At 42.9% G+C, this 20,385-nt stretch overlaps 1 protein-coding gene across 17 annotated transcripts in view; it reads right to left on the reverse strand.

Moving 5' to 3' along the window:
* The window catches only part of Kiaa0232 (KIAA0232 ortholog), a 76,779-nt gene that overhangs the window by 20,490 nt on the left and 35,904 nt on the right, over window positions 1-20,385 (reverse strand). For 12 of the 17 annotated variants that reach the window (XR_007340981.1, XR_007340980.1, XR_007340982.1 and 9 more), the window contains exons 3-5: window positions 11,451-11,588; window positions 2,485-2,551; window positions 1,254-1,335 (exon numbers count right to left, since the gene is read on the reverse strand). Coding sequence is in view for 13 of the 17 variants with exons in the window: in XM_048784130.1 (XP_048640087.1) it covers window positions 1,254-1,335; window positions 2,485-2,551; window positions 11,451-11,588 (287 nt within the window). In the remaining 4 variants the exon portion in view is untranslated. Of the gene's footprint in view, window positions 1-1,253; window positions 1,336-2,095; window positions 2,260-2,484; window positions 2,552-7,004; window positions 8,805-11,450; window positions 11,589-15,888; window positions 17,941-20,385 lie in introns of those variants that run through there. The other 5 variants (XM_048784140.1, XM_015481722.2, XM_048784136.1 and 2 more) reach the window with 4 other exon arrangements.

The raw sequence follows: 20,385 nt of genomic DNA on the forward strand, positions 1-20,385 counted from the left end.
ACCTAGAAAGTAGAGGTAACAACCATTTCTGCCTTACAGAAAAGCACTGCTTATGGGACTGGCCTTGCTCCTGTCACTTTATCTCAGGATGGCAGCACAGTGCCCTGGCCACTGAGGGCACTGCTACTCTGGAGGCAGTGCTCAAGTCACACAGGAAGCGGCCATGAGGCCATGCTTTCAAGGGCCTGGACTTGACCCTCCTTTCCATCTATGTGAGAGCTGCACAACAGAAACATAATGTTTCCCATGTGCTGGCAGTCTTATTAAGGAGAAATGAGTGAAGTTAATTCCAATAATACATTTTATTTAACCAAGTAAACCCGTGATATTACCATTTCAACGTCAAATCAATATCAATCTAATGCCATATTAAACACTTCTTTACATGTTTTTGAAAGCTAGTGAGAATTTTGTGTTTAGAGTACATCTCAAGTTGAATGAGCCACTTTCAAGTGCTCAAAAGCCTCCTATGGCCTGTGGGTTTGATTTTTGTTTTGGCACTGGGGATTAAACCCAGAGGTGCTTAACTGCCGAGCCACATCCCCAACCCTTTTATATTTGGAGACAGGGTCTCGATAAGTTGCTTAGGGCCTTATAAAGTTGCTGAGGCTGGCCTTGAACTTGCAGTCCTCCTGCCTCAGCCTCCCAAGTTGCTGGGATTATAGGTATGTACCACTGTGCCTGGCTTGGCTGTGGTTATTGTGTTGGACAGCATGGGTCTACACAAACCAACTAAATGCATTTTTTCCTTGGGTTTTAGAGGTTCAGAAGATTAAAATAAAATGTATAACAAGAAATCTGCTTATAATGCATTTTACAGTAACACTATTCATTTACAAAGAAAGAACTACAAGTACAGGAAACAGGTCTGGTTAAATCAGGGACCTGCCCTTGTTCCCTGTGCAAAAAGCAGTGAGAACTAGGTTTTCTTGTTATGTGGACAAGGATAATCATAATTTCTTACAGCTGTCTCAAAGAACTATTGTGAATTTCAAAAGTAATAGTACATAAATGGACTCTCTCGGCAAACAGTCACTTTCCTTGTCTCATTCATCTCATAAACATTTATCGAACATGCGTGATATGCACAGAACCCTCTTGTTCACCTCTGAAGAGGTGTCAAGCACTTAATAACTACTCAGTAAATGTTTCCTAAATTATGAAATATGAAATTAAACAGAAGATGACAAACCAAAAATGGAAACCACATAGAGTTATTAGTCTGATTTTAACAAAAGCACACTTTTACATACATTTCCACTTGATCCTTTGCTGTAGGGGATAATTCTGCCTCTGGAGAGGGAGACCCCTCTAACTTTTTGTGAATCTTCTCTTCTGTTATGAAACAAAAATTCAGAAAGATTTGTCTTACATCTAGTTAATAAATACCCATATTGTTAAAGTTTCTCATTTAATTTTAAACAGAAATGATACAGGCTTCTGTGGCTTAAAAATGAGAACTCTAGACCAATTTATCTTTTAATAAAAATCTGTTTCTTCAGTGTGCCAGAAGGAATTTTCTGGCTAAATCACTTTAACATCAGGCTGAGAGGTGAGTTGTTCGTCACTGATACGGTGTTCTAGAGGCGCTTAATTAAAAGGCTGATGTCCCTGTGTACTATTAATTAGACCAGATGGGGAGAATATCTGTTTAGATTCCAAAAATATTTTCTCACAAAATTCTGACTGATGGACTTTATATGGACTCATTTTTAAACTAATACTAATCTGTAAAGAAAATCCTTCATTATAATTAGCTCTGTTACTTGACAAGGTGGCGAGCCATGGCTATGTCTCACCTCACCCAGAAACAACTGGCTATCCTTGTAGCTTAGCCTTAGGTCAAAATCAGTCGCACTGATCCTTCAGCAGGAGGCCAAGCTTTGGTGCACAGCAAAGTGACCATGAAAAGGGCAAGGAAACAAGAGTCTCAGCCTTCAGCGTGAGCCTCCTTCTTAGGTCTCACACAGTCATCAGGAAAAGCAGCAATGAGGTTCCCAGACCTAAATGACTTCATGGGCTTGTCAAGTCTGCCTATCTAAAAAATTAAAGTCAAAGCAGAAGTTTCTTCCAAACCTGAAGTAACTAGTGTCCCCATCTTTAGAGGACTTCACATGGATGGGCGGATGTTAACAGTTGGGTAAGGATGGAGGAGGAGAAGGGAACGGTGCTCCTGGTCTCTGAGCGTCAATGTGAAGACACACACGGAGGAATCTTCCTGTCTAGGAAGGCACCAGTGGATTAAGTCCCTCTTCTCTTCTGGGAGCAGGGAACTCTACAAATTGGCTGCTAAGGACCGTGGCAGAATCCACAACAGGGCCCATGACAGAGTAGCACGCTGGCTTGGTGGGGTATGTTAGGCACAAAGGTTTGCTTCTGCTTTCTTTCTTTCTTTTTTTTTAATTAATTCTACGGTTTTTCTCACTCTAGATCCTGGGGCTATCATCCCTGAGTGTGGCCTCTGCTTGTGAACTGCACGCTCACCTTGCTCACTCTGCAGGTCTTTCAGTCTGCAGCAGAGTTCTTCCACCAAGGTCTCGATCCCAGAGCTCTGTGAGATGACAGAAAGACCAGGGGTTACCTCTGGGTTCAGCAAAGCAGGCATCTGTACACTTCTGTTTAACACAGAGGTGCAAATCTCAGACGTTCCAAAAGAAATATATCATCAATACTTTAATGAATAGCAGAGTTTAAAAATTACACAACTGCAGACCTAAACTGATATATTTTACTATTGAAAGACATTAAGTGGAACTTACAAAATGTGGAAACATTAATGTATCTCCTAGAATGGCTTCTATCTTCCCAGAGGCATATCACTTTACTCATTAAGACAGATCAAAGGCCTAACTGCCCAAAAGCCAGTCACCAACAAAAAGAATCTAAGTGAATCAGATTAAGAACATATGTGAGGGGGATGGGGTTATGGTTCAGTGGCAGAGTGCTTGCCTAGTATGTGTGAGGCACTGGGTTCGATCCTCAGCACCCCCATAAAAATAATCAAACAAATAAATAAAGGTTGGGCTGGGGATGTGGCTCAAGCGACAGCGCGCTCACCTGGCATGCATGCAGCCTGGGTTTGATCCTCAGCACCACATACAAACAAAGATGTTGTGTCCGACGAAAAGGAAAAAATAAATATTAAAAAAAAACTCTCTCTCTCTCTCTCTCTCTCTCTCTCTCTCACTCACTTTCTTTAAAATAAATAAATAAATAAAGGTATTGTGTTCATCTACAACTAAGAATATTTTTAAAAAGAAGAAGAGGAACATATGTGAAGTTGGGTGTGATGGCTCCTGCCTATAATTCCAGCAACTTGGGAGGATAAAGCAGGAGGATGGGAAGTTCAGGGCCAGCCTCAGCAACTTAGTGAGACCCTGTCTCAAAATTTGAAAAAAGGAGACAGGGAGGCTGAGGATGTGGCTCAGTAGCAGAGCACCCCTGGGTTCAATTCCCAGTTCTAAAAAGAAAAGAATTTATGTGAGTACAACCTTGTACAAACTCAATGCAAAGAAAATTTAAAAACCTCATCTTGGTCCTCTAGGAGCTCACAGTCTAATACAAGAGGTGAAAACAAAACAAAACAAAACATTTTTTAAGTGAACTCTTCATGACGGCAACAACAAAAGCAGCCCAGACAAGTGGTTGCTGGGAGCCAGCGCGAGGACCTTGTTTTCTCTGCAGGGTCGCACAGGTACAAGCCTCTGCTAAGAACAGGGGCAGGACTGCAGAACACCAGGAGGAGCCTGGGAGTGAGAGGGTGGAAGGAGGAGTCAGGTTTTGGAGAAAAATGAATGCTGGACACAGGCACAAGCACGTCTTTCACTAAGCAGACTTCCAAACTTTGTGAATTCTAGATTTCTCACAAGAAAGAAGGATCTTCTACAATGAATAAAAAAATGAATGTGGTTTTAGGAACTTTTGATTTATTCAGTGGGCAAAGTCCTATTTAAGTTGGCATCAAGTATCTTTCGGTGGGCACAATCAAACAGATGCACATGACCCGGCCCAGCGGTCACTGGGCCTGGGGAAGCTAAAAATAGAACTTTACCTCATTCACTTAACCCAGAATGACTCAGCACAAGTATTATAGATATCCTAAAGGAGAAACCGCACAGTTATATAGTTTGAGCAGCAAGAAACAGATTCCATTGAAAAGGGATAACTGCAAACATTCAGTTACCCTCTATCCACATCACACCACAGTTTTAACGGGGAGACAGGAAAACAGGCCAGACAAGAGCTGCCGTCCCTTAAAAAAACACTCTTAAAACCCAGGCCAGATGTTAGTCATAAACATGGGTCAGCTCGACAATTCCATTAGAGAGGGTCTGCTTACCATGATGTTCAAGGTGTGACAAGGACGGCAGTTATATTCCCTCTTCCGGATCAAACAACTGACACCGGGGTCAGCTGACCTGCCGCACGACACTCTGAGCTGCAAGCCCATGTCACTGTGCTGTAAACCCTGCGGTCTCCAGTGCAGGACACTGAGCCTCCAGGGACTGCGTGCTAGGCTTCTTTCAACACTAAAATGGGCTGCCATGTAATAAGCTACCGCAGAATGACCACTACCACCCAGGGGCTTCGTGGAGGGTTGTTATGCTGTGTCTCGGACACCAACTACACATATACCATGTTGATCTGTATGTGAGAACAAAGGTATATACATACATGCACGCACAGACTGATATGTGTATATATACATATATTTGTTTTCATATAAATAAGTAAATATCTATGATGCTTTCCTATATAAATAGCAAGAGACAAACAACTTACTTCTTACCTTGTGTTCAGAAATAAGCTTTACCAACCAAGTTTTGCTTTTCTTTCTTAACTACCTGCAGTATCCTATTTAAATTTTTAAAAAATATATTTTTAGTTGTTGATAGTCCTTTATCTGTTTATTTATATGTGGTGCTGAGAATCAAACCCAGCACCTCCTACATGCTAGGCAAGTGTGCCACAAACCCAGCCCCTGTTTATGTTTTTTTAATGAACAATTAGGCCACTACATTATTATGATCATGACTGAGAAGCTCAAAAGGACATCAGAAATGGGCATCATACTCTGTTGTGTCCTGGGAGGCAAAGTGTTAATTCAGAACTATTAAGGAGAAATCTCACTCACTTTCCCAATTATGCCATAAGCTACTGAAGAATTTTAACATTCATATTTCATAGTAGGCCAAATCCATACAGCATTTAAGAACACTGCAGCCTACAGCATCCTAAGACACAAGGAGAGCACAGTGCCCAGTCTTTAGTAACAACTCTGAGGGGCACGGGCTGGGGAGAAACCCAGACCTCTGCTGATGAGCTCACCTTGCTTTCCCCATCGCGTTGATAACAGAGGGTGCCCGCTACTGGTGGGTATCCAGCAACACAGAGGCACACCAGGACGCAAGTCAGCACTCCAGACCTGCAGAGCAGCCAGCTCTGCACAGGGACCAGCTGGCCTCCAGAGCTGTCCAGCAAGTGCCCACAGGAGCCGGTGGCGGCCAGACCTGCTCACCACACACGCTCACCCACTGCACGAGCGGTCACAACCCCACTGCCAAGCGGCCGTGCAGAAGACGACAGCCTGTCCTTCCAGAGTGCACGGGATGCTCACCTCCTTCTCAGGCAGCAAGACCAAGGCGGCTGCATTTCGGCTCCGGGTTCCGCAAACCTAGGTCTGAATGCCTGCCCTGCCATGCTCGGAGGCGGCCAAGCAGTTGGGCGCGCATCAGAGCCCCTGTCACCCTGCTCACTTAAATGTGGGTTTACTGCTAGATTTTGTATGTCTTTCACTTTCCAGAACTCAGTTTTGGATTCATCCCTTCAAAAATGCCTTCAGGGCTGCTATAGCTCAGTGGTAGAGCGCCCGCCTTGCACATGTGAGGCACTGGGTTGGATCCCCAGCACCACATAAAAAAAAATAAAGATATTGTGTCCAACTACAACTAAAAAAAAAAAAAAAAAAAAAAAAAAAAGAGAGAGATGACTGAAGGCCTAGTCAACCTTGGACACCCACAAACACTGCCTGGACTCCCAGCCACTTGGGAGGAGGCTGAAGCAAGAGGATGCTGAGTTTGAAGCCAGCCTGGGAAACTAATCAAGACTGTCTAAAAACAAAAAGGGCTGGATGCAGCTCAAGGGGTAGAGTCCTTGCCTCGCATGCGTGAAGCTACAGATTCAATCTGCAGTACCAAAAAACCCTAAGCCCAGCTAGCTCTCTCATGGAGGCACCATCCCACACAGGCTCCTTCCTGGGGACTCTGCTCCTCACCAACAGGGAATTCCAACCTTGCAGCTGCCTAGACCAAGGAGCTGACCTCAGGCCTCTACTCCTTCCTCTTCTCTACCCATGCACAATTCTGCCAGCTCTGCTTCAAAGTGTATCACAGACCAACCAGTTTCCACCTTCCTGTCCCTTCTGGGTCTCTCAACTGGTTCCCCCAGTCTGCCCTCTGTCCCCCACCTACCCGGCCTCAGCCACCCTGTCTAGTCTCCACACACTGCCACACGCCCTGATGCACATCTGCACCAGGCTGTGCCACCCTCTCCTCCAAACCCTCCGATGCTTTACAGGGCCTTTAGCTCTGTCTACATGCCAGAGAGCCAAGGCCAGGCTTCCTTGGGCAGGGCTGGCTATGACTACACAGCAGGAATGTGTGTCCTTTGCTCTTATAACCACTGGCTGCTCCTCAGGGGCCTGGCCTGAAGAGGGAACAGGCACCACTTCTCCCAGGTACAGAGCACGTGTACATAGGGGGCCCACACAACTCAAGTCTCAATAAATGCTACTCATCATTGTTTGGTGTTCTTATTACACAGAAAGAATTAGATTAAAAATGCTCGTGCCAACAACATACATGTTCAAGATCGGCTGTGAAAATGAGCTGTCACGAGACACCTTCTCTTGTACATGGCCTTGTAATGCACACAGACAACCCGTGAAAAACATGAAGGTGAGTTCTGCACTTCTAATGGCAAAAAGAAGTTCCCAATGGGCTCACCTGGATGGGAGAAGCCGAGCAAGTGAAGGCAGAGCCCTGCGCCCAGGGCATGGGTGCTCCACGAGGCCCTCTGAGCCCAGAGCCTGGTCTGTTGGCTGCAGCAGCAGCACTGCTCTGACACTCCCGAGGTGAACTCAGTCACCCTGCACTTGGCGTTGGCCACCCCCAGACAGGACCACACTGCATTTCTAATCTTCTAGCCACCCCAAGTGCTGATGATGGGCCAGCTTCAATTAAATCTTAGGGGCCCAATAAAAACAGAACAGAAATAAAATTAATCATTAACAACAAAAGCAAGCAAACAACATAAAAAAGCCCTAACTTTGGGAGTAGGGAAAATAGAACCAGGTAAACTTGAGGAATTCAAAAAACAATGGCTGGGGCACACTTCAGAATTCTGTTTCATAGTTTTTTAAAGGGAGGGAGGCCTGGATTTATACAGCAATTTCAGGCATGAGCCATACCCACTGATAAAAGCCATCAGACAGCTTGCATAACATCACTTAATAAAATCTATGCATCTGGCGGAGGGTTGGAGTTATCTATTATCAAGTCTCAGTACCGTTCCTCTTTAACAGACCCCACTTCTAACCACAACCAAAGCAAATGCAAAGTGTGTTACAGAAAGTGAACACCCGGGAGACCTGCATGTTATTTGTTATTTGCATGTATAAATGAAAGGGGATTCGGCAAAGGCAGCTTTAGCAGGGACCCAAGGACTAGAGGTCCATCAAAGGTCAAGACCCCAGAGGAGTGACTCTTCAGCAAGAGCTTGGGGATACTCATAGGTGCTGCCAAACTCTCCTCCAAGTACAAAAATGCATTTGACACCCCTGAGTTGCCATTCAGTTCTAGTGATGCCTCTCAGATATAAAATACTGAGCCAAGCAGGCCAAGAGGTGCACTAGAAAGTGGTGAACGACTCGCTACGAGACAAAGGGAGGCAGAGGCAGAGTCACACACATGGGGAGGTAGAGTGAGGCAGGCCAGCCATTTCCCTTAAATCCCGACACAGTGGGCAGTCTGCAGTACAGATGCAAGTGCGGTGGTCAACCACACACCAATACAGGGAGACAGGGTCCCGCCAAGCTGCCCAGGCAGACCTGGGACTTGTGGTCCTCCTGCCTCAGCTTCCTGAGCATGTCATGAGCATTTTAATCAACTGGATGATAAACACGGATTGCCAGTGGGTTTCAACTGTGATCAGTTGACAGTGACTGACTGAAGAGCGTACTAGGAAGAGCTCAGAGAGGGCATCTGGACTGAGCAGGCAAGCAGGGCACAGCCACGGCCCCTGCTGTCCTCAGTGTGTGGGAATCAGCCACAGCCACACACTATCACTCACGGGGCAGGGCAATAAGCTTCCTCTGTAGGTCCTCCTTGCTCCTTTCTTTGCACTGAAGCCAAGAGATTTGGAAAAGGCAGCTAGGAGACACATTCATAAGTTGCCGCACCAATCCTTTCTATTGCTACAGAGTAAGTACAGTGTTCTTCTCTTTTTTCTTTTTTGTGGTGTTGAGGATTGAACCCAGGGCCTTGTGCGGCTGGGCAAGCACTCCACCCCTGAGCTATATCCCCAGCCTGCACATTCTTTTTATCGGATTTCAAAAGCCCTAAGAACAGTTTCCAGGGTCTATAAGTTGATACACAAACAAGGTGTATGGCTATTCATTCTATAAAGAGTCACGGAGACCTGGCCCATGCTCAGCACATTCACTTCCCCTGCCAACTCCAAATCCATCTGATAGGACTAAAAAGAATTATTAGGAAAAGCAATGGACTAATTCTTTTATAAAACGAGAAGGAAAGACCAAGATAGGATGATATGTTTTATTGCCGGGCAGAGGAGAACACGTCTCCTAAGCAATGACCCAAGGCAGCAAGGACCTTTGCAGGCCACTGTCCTTCCCTGCATGGTGTCCACCTCCTGTCAAGTTCTTCCCAGCATACAACATGCTCAGCTAGTATGAAGGAGACCCAGGCTCAACAAGCTGCAGAGAAGGGTGGTGACACACGTTCTCCCACTCCTCCTCCTCTCACAGCAGACTCCAGCCGCCTTGCTGCTCACTCAGCTCAACCAGTCATTCCTCCGCAGCCTTGGTCCAAAGGAGAAAGGAGATCTTTTCTCAGATTCAAGCTCCCAACCATGACTCAGCAGCTTTTTTGGACTTTGTTCAAAGCATTTACCTGAACTAACCTCTCACTTGCTGAAGATCACGGCACTCTGGATCCTTTCAAAAGTGCCAGCTGGCTTATCAATCTACCCCCCGGGGTGTCATGAGGAAAACACATCTTGGGCAATTGCCTGAATGCACACCTCTCTGCAGGCTGCCCATCACCTGCAGACCCTGCTGAAGGGGGTGGCCCTCCACGCAGCCTGCCCCTCACCACAGTTCACAAAGTTAGGGGTGCTCAGAGGCTCTCTCTAGCTGAATGGTGTTGGGTGCTAGAGTTTGGCGGCCATGCTGGGCTGGGGCTGGAATGGCCATCCTTCACCATGTGTGCGCCAGAATTCAGAAATGGGAAATGACCCGGGAGCGGGGAGAGAGCAGGCTCTGTGTAGGAGTAGGGTCATGATACAGTGGTCTTCTATTCTTCCCCCTCTTGCAGCAGATTTCAGCTGCCCTGTTGCTCATTCAGCTTAACCACAGTCATTTCTCAGCAACACTGGTCCAAAGGAGAACGGCAAATAAGACCATGGCTATTAGAGAAAGTGACTTTATCTGCCACTCAGAGCTTCCGTTGTAGATCCCTCCTTAGCCCAGTACTGTCAGCCCTTGGTTATAGTGTGGTACCCCTGCATCCTTTATGTATATTCCTTTTTCCCCCTTAAACTAGATCAACCATGTTCCTACCTGTAGTAACGAAATGGTGCCCAATTAAGCCATACAAGCAATACTTCCAAAGTCCTATCCAATCATGTATAAAGTAGCAGTTTTGGACAATTCAGAAGTTTAAAAAAAAAAAAAAAAAGTAGGGATAAAGGAGAGGAAAATAGTTGGGAAGAAAAAAGGGATCTGATGGAGGGGAGGCTCTTAAAAAATTGAGACTAGATTCAGTTCAGGAGACATTCAGTAACTTCCACAGGCAGCACACACTGTGCTGGGCACCAGGGAGTAAAAACCACAAAACGCACAGTCCTTGCCCACAAGCAGCACAGCCTGGCAGGGGCAATGAGGATGCCAGGGCTGCGACACCCAAGGCACACACAGGTGCTGTGAGCCCTGAGCTGGAAGGACGGGCCTCCAAGGACACCTCTGCGTTGGACAGGAACACGGGTCAACACTGAGCAGCGAGGCGCCCAGAGGCATGTGCACTGTGTAACAGGCCAACAGATGACAGGGAGCAAAGCTGGCTCTCCTGGAAGAACACCCAGACCACCTGGTTCCAAGAGGAAGTGTCCAGAGATGGGAATCCCTCAATTTCATCTTGTACCTTAAGAGGTATTGAAACCACCTTATCTCGAACAGCACAGTCAAAGTAAAACTACTTTTTAAGAAGTTCTTATCTCAGAGATAACATCCTAGAGTAGGTAATAAAATAAGAATTCATAATATTAATTTAAATAAATGATCATATTTTAGAGTTATTTTATATCAGGATGCTAAAAGGTCTGAGAAATATTTTATATAAAGTACTAAAAGAAGAATTTTTAAAAATCTTATAATGTTTTCTAAAAAACAAAGAAAAAATATAAATCATAAGCAAAAACAGTACTCTTACAGTGTTAGAACTGCAATCTTACTTCTAGGAGTATATCCAGAAATAATGAAAATCATGGATAAAACCACCCATGCGGGCTGCGGCTGGGGCTGTAGCTCAGCAGTAGAGCACTTGCCCAGCATGTATGGGTTTGATTTTTAGCACCATATATAAATACATAAATTAAATAATGGTCCACCGACAACTAAATATTTGTATATATATATATAAAAACCACACATGCAAAATGCTAGAAAGCATAACCAAAAAACCAAGAGTAGGCTAAATATCTAATGAGATGATTATGTTAGACTGCTAAAAGAATATTATTTGGGAAATAAATTTAGACACTAAAAAAAGTAAAGACTATGTAATAACAGGACTAACTATATGATTTTAAATTGGAAAAAGTGGAAATTTTTGTATATATGCTAATTAGAGCAGTATATACAAAATGATATATTTTACAAACAAGGCGTGAGAACTTCCATAAAGAATGATAATGCTGTTTGTCCTTTTTAAAGCTGGACATGTGATTCTGATTTTCATCTTTGTTTAAAAATTACCAGTTATGCATAATGTTTAAGATGAGTTGGAAAAATAAAAGAAGAAGAAGAATGATAATGCTCACATTACAGTGGGAAGATAACAAGTGATTCATTTTTCTGAGTTTTCTGGGTCAAGTTGTTGTATTTGTCAACTTTTCCAATGTTTCTCTGTGTTTGAAATAAAATGTAAACTCACTTCATCAGAAGCAGATCGAAGACACTGGACAGCAGCCTGTTTCTTCATCTCCTCCAGCGTCAGATCAGAGCACTTCTTCTTACTCTTCCCCCATTTCTTAGGAGCTCCTTTTTCCCAGCCCAGGAAGATGTCATTCTCCTACAAGAAGAAGGCACCCAGTTAAGGGACCAAGACTAAACAAGCCTCAAGAACCACTCCACCTCCTGACACATGCCTCCCAACAGGACTCACTCACAAATGAGACCCTGATGACCAGGAGGCCGCAGAACACTGCCAATCAGGACACTGTGGCATAACCCAGGTGGTACTGCCACATAGGTGGCTTAGGGCTTACTGCTTATCAACTTACCAAGCCTGACCACTTACGTTTATAGCACATGCCAAGAAACAACCCTAATGTTTGTGTGTAAAGAAAATATAAATTTCAGCATAATTTCTAAATTATAAACAAAATTAAATGGCCTTTTATAATTCCTACTCTTTGATATGGGACTTCAGGTTATTATTAGATTTTAAAACTTAAAAAATGATTCAACCGGGCTGGGGATGTGGCTCAAGCGGTAGCGCGCTCGCCTGGCATGCGTGCGGCCCGGGTTCGATCCTCAGCACCACATACAAACAAAGATGTTGTGTCCGCCGAAAACTAAAAAAAATAAATAAATATTTAAAAAAAAAAACCCTCTCTCTCTCTCTCTCTCCCCCCCCTCTATCTTAAAAAAAAAAAATGATTCAACCCATATATCTATATCTTATAATCTAAATAATCAACAGGTAAAAAATATTATAATTAGGATTCTGTTTTTTCTTGCTTATATGAGCCGATTATAAAAATCTAAAGAAAATTTCAAAAAGCAGCAAAAAGGAAAAGAAAGAAATCACCTGTGATCCTAACCTCAGTCAAAACTAAATCAATTAACTATGCTTCATTCAGTCTTTTTTATATGTTTTAAAAAAACATGCATGAACTCATACAACTTGTATAATTCTGCATCTGACTTCCTGCACAGCAAACCTTACCCTGTGTTGGTGTAGTTGAATATTTCAAGATGTAGGTTCCTAGGATTGTCCCAGACGGAGACTAAGGAAGACATTTTATTGCTTTGTTATTTTATTTATTTATTTTTGCCTTTTAAGCCTTTCACTTGAAAATTATGGTGAAAACCAGTGGAGAAAGATGTTGAAAGATGGGGAGGGGGAGGGAGAGGGAGAGGGAGAGGGAGAGGGAGAGAGAGAGAGAGAGAGAGAGAGAGAAGAAAAGAAAAGATGTTGAAGGAAAGAGAGAGAAAGGGACAGACAGACCAGACAGAAAGGCAATGGAAAGCCACAACCTGGAAGAGGCCCTGGGGGCAGGAGGCCCTGGGGAAAGAGCCAGGCGAGTGCAGAGATGGAAGAGGAGGCAAGGTACCACAATAGCGTGCTTAAAGATCTTCTAAGATCAAATCACACCCCACCAACCGCCTAGCCCCATTTTTCCTTCAATCCAATCTATGAAGTCCAATTTATGCTACGAGGAATACAGAGAAAGAGCTTCCCCTGTACTCATCATGAACAGCATGCTTTGTAAGCAGGTTTTGGGGCATGGATTCAGAGCTCATGAACTTGAAAAACATATTCTTTGGCTGAAAGGTTTTATTTCCCTTTTCCCAGGAAAAATATGCTTTAGGCCAAACAAGAACTCTTGGTGTTTCCACTCATTGAACATAAGTTTACTAGCTGGACCACATCTGGGCCTGCTGCTCCTCGGCAACAATTCCTCCTAGAGGCAGAGCTCCTCCTGTACAGGAGCGCACAGAACCCGAACAATGTCCACACACAGCTTCTTAAAGGCAGAGAAAGGTGTAACTTCCCGTCGTTCAAAATATATAAAAGAACAAACACAGGAAAATTATTTGTAAATTATTGAAAACACCACTCATTTTGTCTGGCCTGCTATGCCTGGCTTCTCCTTACTGAATACTTACAAACATATTTCTCTATTGTTGTATATGATAACTCAACACGGGTAAGGGACACTCACTAATCCTAGCACACTTGTGTTATAAATACAAATAGACTTTCAGTGATGGGCATGCTGTCCTTTTGGAGCTCAGTTTGTCAATACATATCAAGCACCTTAAACATGTACATGTAATTTTGATCCAATAAGTCTACTTCTAGGAATTTATCCTAGAGAAATAATCACTAAGTGTGCAAATATTTAGCTATAATGATGTTGACTGTACTGCTGTCAATAATGGCAAACATGTAGAGACAACCTAAGTACCAAATGACAGGGCATGGTTAAATAAGTCATGATTCATCCAGTGGTATTACGGACACTAAAATGGAATTATGAAGTGTATTTATTGAAACAGAAAGCTACTGACAATGTAAGAGAAGTAATCTATACAACAATATAATCTCATTTTTGGTTAAAAACACACACACTTATGTGCATTAAAATGTCTGAGAAAAATGTCATCAAGAGATTACCAAGGAGCTTTTCTCTTGGTGAGGGTAGGCCATTCAGCGCGCGTGCGCGCGCGCTCGCGCGCTCTCTCTCTCTCTCTCCCCCCCTCCCTCCTTCCCTCCCTCCCTCCCTCTCTTTTGGGTGCTGGGGATTGAACCCTGGTGTGCTCTACCACTGAGCCACACACACCTTATTCTTTTTGAGACAGGGTCTTGTTAAGTTGCTTAGGCTGGTCTTGAAATTGTAATCCTCCTGCCTCAGCCTTCAGAGTCACTGGGATTATAGATAAGCACTACTATATCTGGCCAAATTTTTATTTCCCAAATTTTTTTAAAAAATAGAGTCATATGCTCTATTTTTTTTAAGAGAGAGAGAGAATTTTTTAAATATTTTTTTTTCAGTAGACACAACATCTTTATTTTAATTTTATGTAGTGCTGAGGATCGAACGAACCCAGCGCCCCGCACATGCCAGGCGAGCGCGTTACCGCTTGAGCCACATCCCCAGCCCCGAGTCATATGCTCTTAATGGTCAAAAAGGTTTACTGTTGTCTTAAATAGAAAACTGCTAAGACAAAAGAAAAGAGAAGCACTCCTTCAGATTTTCACCTTAACAGGTATCTGGCATTACTACATTCATTTCCTGTCTGGGGACCCTTTGTTTACACTTGGAAACATTCGCCCATTCACCCAGAAACCAGGTAAGAGTCAGGTAAAGTCCAACAATGAATACGACTTGCCAGAGGCAGAGTCTAGTGGGGAAAAGACAGACATGCCAACAGGTACAGTGTGACTGCGGCTGCAGCAATCACAGCCCTCCGCACAACCACTGAGGAAATAAATGCCTCAGCGCTGTGGCCTCCTCTTGGCCTTGGTGCTGGCACAGGCTTCCTGTGGGAGGAAGGTCACTAACTGCAATTGCTGTTGCTAATGTTTCCCCCACCTCTTTTGTGTGACAAATTTATTTGGAGTTCAACAATTTCCTTAGTTTTCCATCCACTTCCCCTCTTCTAACATGCACAGTCTCAAAGAAAGAGAAGTTTGGGCTAACAAAGTGGTGAGTGGGAACCCAAGCAGAACTCTGAAACAGTGTGCTAACGCAGGACCAGCAGGCCCTTTCTGTAAGCACTGCAGGTACCTCAAGGCCAATGTGGTAGGGAAGGACATACAGGAGAAGGAGGAGAAGGAGAGGAGGAAGAGGAGGAGGAGGAGAAAGAAAAAGAAAGAGAAAGAAAGAAAGAAAAAGAAAGAAAGAGAGAAAGAGAGAAAGAAACTACATAAGTTCCAGAAATTTATAAAAATTTAACTCTTTCCCACTCTGTGTTATATGGCTCTAATGACAAGAAGAACGCAATTCTTTCTGGGGGAGATGACGTCATCTGATAGAAGGGGTTCCAAGCCTGGGGAGGTGACACAGAAGCAGGAGGACTGCCTGACCTCAGTGGTTCAAGGCCAGTCTGGGCAACATGGTGGCACAATGCCTCAACAAAACAATCTACCAATATTCAACTTTTAATACTAACTTTTTTCTTTCCAACTTTTTAGTTGTTGTGGTGTTAGGAGTAAAGTAAAATACACATGAATGTGCTACCTCGGCCATTTTTAAGTGTATGTTTTAGTGTGAATACTGATGTTTAACACTTTTGTGAACCTATATCATAAAATTGACTTTGGGGGAGGGTGCTAGAGAAGCAACTGGAAACCACTGATGTGTCCCCTGTCTGCAGTCCTGCCTATTCTGGAAGTTTCAAACCAATGCTGAGAATGGTGCTCTGAAGGTCTGTGAATGCTATAGCCTGTATCAGAACTTCATTCTCACTCAGGAGCAAATGATACTCAACTGTAGGATGGACTCTGTCTTGTTTGTTCATTCATCTGCTGATGGACATCTGAGTTTTTTCCACCTGTGGATATTATGAATTATACTGCTATGAAGACTCAAGGAACATTTTTGTACGGACATGTATTTTCAATCCTCTTGAGTACACACCTAGGAGAGTTGCTGGGTCATACTCTGATTCTATGTTAACCTTTTGAAGAACTGCCAGGCTATTTTCCAAAGCAACTGCTTTTACAATCACTCCAGCAATTTATGGGGGTTCCAAGTTTTCCACATCTGTGAAGAGATTTGTGACTGACTGGGTTTTTTCAGCCATCCTGATGGATATGAAAGAGAAGAGCATCACAGTTTTGATGTCCTTACCAACAAATGACACTGGGAACTTTCCATGTGCCTAATGGCCAATTGTATATCTTTTTGGACAAGCTGAGTTTTCTTTCCATTGTTGAGTTGTAGAGTTCTTATCAATATGGATACATGTGCCTTATCAGACATATGTCCTACAAAAATTCTGTGCCATTCTGGGGGTTTTTTCTCACTTTTTTGATGCTGCCGTTTTAAAGCACAAACTTTTTAATTCCAATAAAGTTGCATTTATTACATCTTCTTTAGTTGCTTGTGCTTCCGGTGTTGCAGAAATTACTGGCCAAGCCAAGTTATGAAGATGCATTCCTATGTTTTCTTCTAAGAATTATAGTTTCAGTTCTTACATTCAAGTCTGTATTCCATTTTGAGTACATTTCTGCATGTGGCCTTCCTTCATTATATTGTACTCCCACGGGTCCTCAACTGAACAGGTTAATAGATACTGAGATAGAGAAATGTCCTTTGCATTGTCTTAGGTGTGCAAAGCACTGCTAAACTGCAGTTTGAACTTGGACAATAGAATCACTGTAAATTTGTATAGGAACAGACATTTTGGTTCACGTTTTAACTTCTGACAATATTAGACTATACAAAGCACCTTGCTATTATTTATGAATCAAACAATTCCTTGTTAAAATGACTTTACCACATTTTAATTTTATATAAAAGTACTATTTCACCATGCAAATTTTAGGTGGAATTCAGTAAGAAACCTGTAATCTGTAGTAAAAGCTGCATGAACAATAGCATGCCACATGCATTTTATGGGCATTTCTTTTGACAGCTTTCTCATTCTGTTTTTCTTCTGGATTCATGTTAATTAATATAACATAACTTATTAGCCAAAATTCAACTGCAGAACTGTACAATCAGATTTTAAGAGAGCATACTATAAAAAGATCCAAGATATTTCTATTTTATTTGTTATCTTTTCAGTTTGCTGTGCTGTTCTGAAAGTCAACTGACACGTGCCCAGGTCACTTTAAAAATGGAGTAAAATCAAATATAGTTTTCTAAATTCCTAGTCTTGAAAACAAAAACACAATTATTAAATACCAAAAGCAGATGTGGCAAAAAAAACTTCCCAGCGTGAGAATCTATTTATTACCAGGTACATTTTGGACACTATTGTGAGGTAATATAAGGCTGGAGTTTTGACTGACTTCCTCATGCTGTCTTCTATCAAAAAGGAGACAGGGGACTGGAGGAGGAAAAAGAACACAACATTCTAAAATACAGCTGGTATCATGACGTCTGCTGTTAGCTGCAGAGCACCCAGCCCCCTGCCTCCCACACCTTCCTGCTAACAGCCTTCGGGAGAACAGAGCCCTGGTGGCCTGAATGGGACTTGGCCACCCCCACCGGCAGGCCCCAATTGGTCAAGTGCAAATCAGTAGGTTGCGTCCCTTCTCAGCCACAGGGTAGATGCGAGAGGCAGGAGAACAGTCAGAAAGAAGCACTTGCTGGTTTCCAAGGAAGACGTGTGAGACTGTGATGCTAGAAACACATGCACTGTCACTACCCTCTTACCCACAGGATCTGGTTCAAAACCAAGCCTTAAGAAGGCAGACTGGGCCAGTATAGAAGCCCCAATGACCAGTGAGGGCTCCATCAAGTCAGGCAGGAGAGTCCTTCTGAACTTTCAGTCATGAGGACATTTTCCCTCAAGTCAATTCAGGCCAAATTTTTGGTAGCTTGTGAATAATGAAAAATACGGTCAGAATTTGAGGAAAGGACTCAGCAATAAATCAACACATCTCACTGCTCAAAACCATTTGCCTCTAAAAAACAAGAAGTTCCAATCACACAAGCATAATTTGAGGTTAATCACACTTATCCCTTCTCTTTTCCTGCTAGGTCTTCAGCCCCAATCCCTATGCCCACACTGCGTATCTGCCCCTACTGGCTCTTCCTGCTCAAGCCCCACCCATGCTTTCCCCTGCTCACCTCTGGCCTCACAGAGCCCCTTCTGTTTCTGTGGCCTTATATACACAATTCCTCTCCCCTTCCTTTATGATGGTTCTTCTACCTTTATCTCCTCCAGGACTCCTACTGTGACTGCCCCCACGCACTGCCAACACAGGATGGGTGAGCTGTCAACTGCAGCTGTTCCTCAGGAACTATTCCTATCTGTCTCTATACTCCTGATGCCTGACAGAATCAGGCAAGCCCTGAGCCTTCACATTTGAATAAAAAAAGCAAAATGGGGAATTTTAAAAATATTTGCATTCAAAACTTCTTTGTCCCATGAAAAGATTCAACACAAAAAATTTTTAATATGATACCTTGGGCAATATGTGGATGAGTTTGTGCACATACCATCAATATTAATTCCTAATGATTATTTTCATATTCCTTATGCATAAAACTTTTGTACATTTTGCTCATGCAAAATAATTCTAAACCTCGGGGTTGGGATTATGGCTCAGTGGTAGAGTGCTTGCCTCACATGCGTGAGGCACTGGGTTTGATAGTCAGCACCACATAAAAATAAAGTTATTGTGTCCACCTATAACTAAAAAATAAATATTTTTAAAAAAGAAATCATCACTTCTCATTACTTAAAAAAAATAATTCTAAACCTAATGGGAAGTGGTTTTTTTTAAAAATATTTTTAGTTGTAGATGGACACAATACCTCTATTTTATTTATTTATTTTTATGTGGTGCTGAGGCTTGAACCCAGTGCCTCACATGTGCTAGGCAAGCGCTCTAGCACTGAGCCCCAGCCCCAGCCCCAGCCCCAACCCCAGCCCAGCCCTAGCCCCAGCCCCAGGAAGCTGATTGTATTATTCAAAATCGTTCCTCAGAGTTTCAGCGGGGAAGTCTCTTGTTTTATTTATTTTAGAAATATCAACTCATAAACTGCAAAAAACATACTTTAGCCATAATCAACCTTTATAATAATTTTGAAACGGACTAAAAAAATTTTGACATACAGATTTCTTGGTTAATTTTATTATAAAAATATTAATAAAGTTAAATATGTAGAAGTTAAAAAGTAGCTCAAAAAAAGAAAAAGTCAGTTCCACCCCATTGTCAACCCCCAAAAGTAACTATGGTTAATAACTGGCACACAACTAGATGCTTTTAATGCTGAATCTGTCCTAGGCATTAGAGTATACACAATGTCAATACAGGGTATCCGCACCAGGCTGCTCTCAGACCTAGAGCACCCCAGCAACCTCAGACACCTTCTCTGTCTGAGTCGTGTTTGTGAACCTTCATACTTAATAGCTTGGGAAAATCTCTTAGATTGGAAATAATTTTCCTCAAATCTGAAAGTCACTGCTCCACTCCATTCTCAGAAGTAACATCAGAAATCACAAGTCCCAATTCTTTGAGGCCTGTTTTTTCTACCTGCAGGCTCCTCTTTGTCCTTGGTGGTCTAAAATGTCAAAGCCACATGCCTGGGTGGAGAGGAAGGTCCTGTACCAAGAGGAAAAGTAATGCTCCTCTTGACTAGTGATGGTGTGTGACTTCCCCAGAAGCAGCAAAGTTGCCTGTATTATTCAAGGTCATGGCCCCTAATCCACATAAGGGGTCTGTCAGCAACCCCAGCTGGGCCCAGCCTTCCAGCACCTCTCTGATGTTACAAATGTATCAGCAATGCCACCTTAAGCCCTCCAGAACAGCTCATCTACCAGCCGACAGCAGTGAGTAACTTTAGGTAAAGCTACAAAGAGTAGAAGAATCATCTGACTGAGCCCTGCCCAAATTCCTGACTGACTCATAGAATCTGTCAGGTTTATAATAGAGGATTTTAATCATTTAGCTAATAAGTTTTGGATTTTTCTTTTTGGTGTGGGGGGTTACTGGGGATTGAACCCAGGGCTGCTTTAACACTGAGCCACACCCCCAGCCCTTTTTATTTTTCATTTTGAGGGTCTTGCTAAGTTGCTGAGGCTAGCTTTGAACTTGCAATACTCCAGCCTCCGCCTAATTCTCCAGATTATAGGCCTACACCACCACACTTATTAAGTTTCAGGCAGTATATTATGCAACAGACTCTAATATAAATATAAATATATATATATGTGTGTGTGTGTGTGTGTGTGTGTATATATATTTCTTTTCTACTAAAACTTTTTGCTTTAAACTCAAGAGAAAGTCCCCTAATCCTCCTACTACAACTCTGGGTGAACAAATCCAGATTCATTCTATCTGCATTTTACTTTAGCTTCTTAAAAATTTATTATTTTTTAACCTGATAATTATTTCACAAAGAAATAATAATAATTGCTACCAGAATCTTTACTTCTCAGTTGGGGGGGGGGGGGGC

Source organism: Marmota marmota, unplaced genomic scaffold (assembly GCF_001458135.2).
Source record: "Marmota marmota marmota unplaced genomic scaffold, marMar, whole genome shotgun sequence".
NCBI classification, from domain to species: domain Eukaryota; kingdom Metazoa; phylum Chordata; class Mammalia; order Rodentia; family Sciuridae; genus Marmota; species Marmota marmota.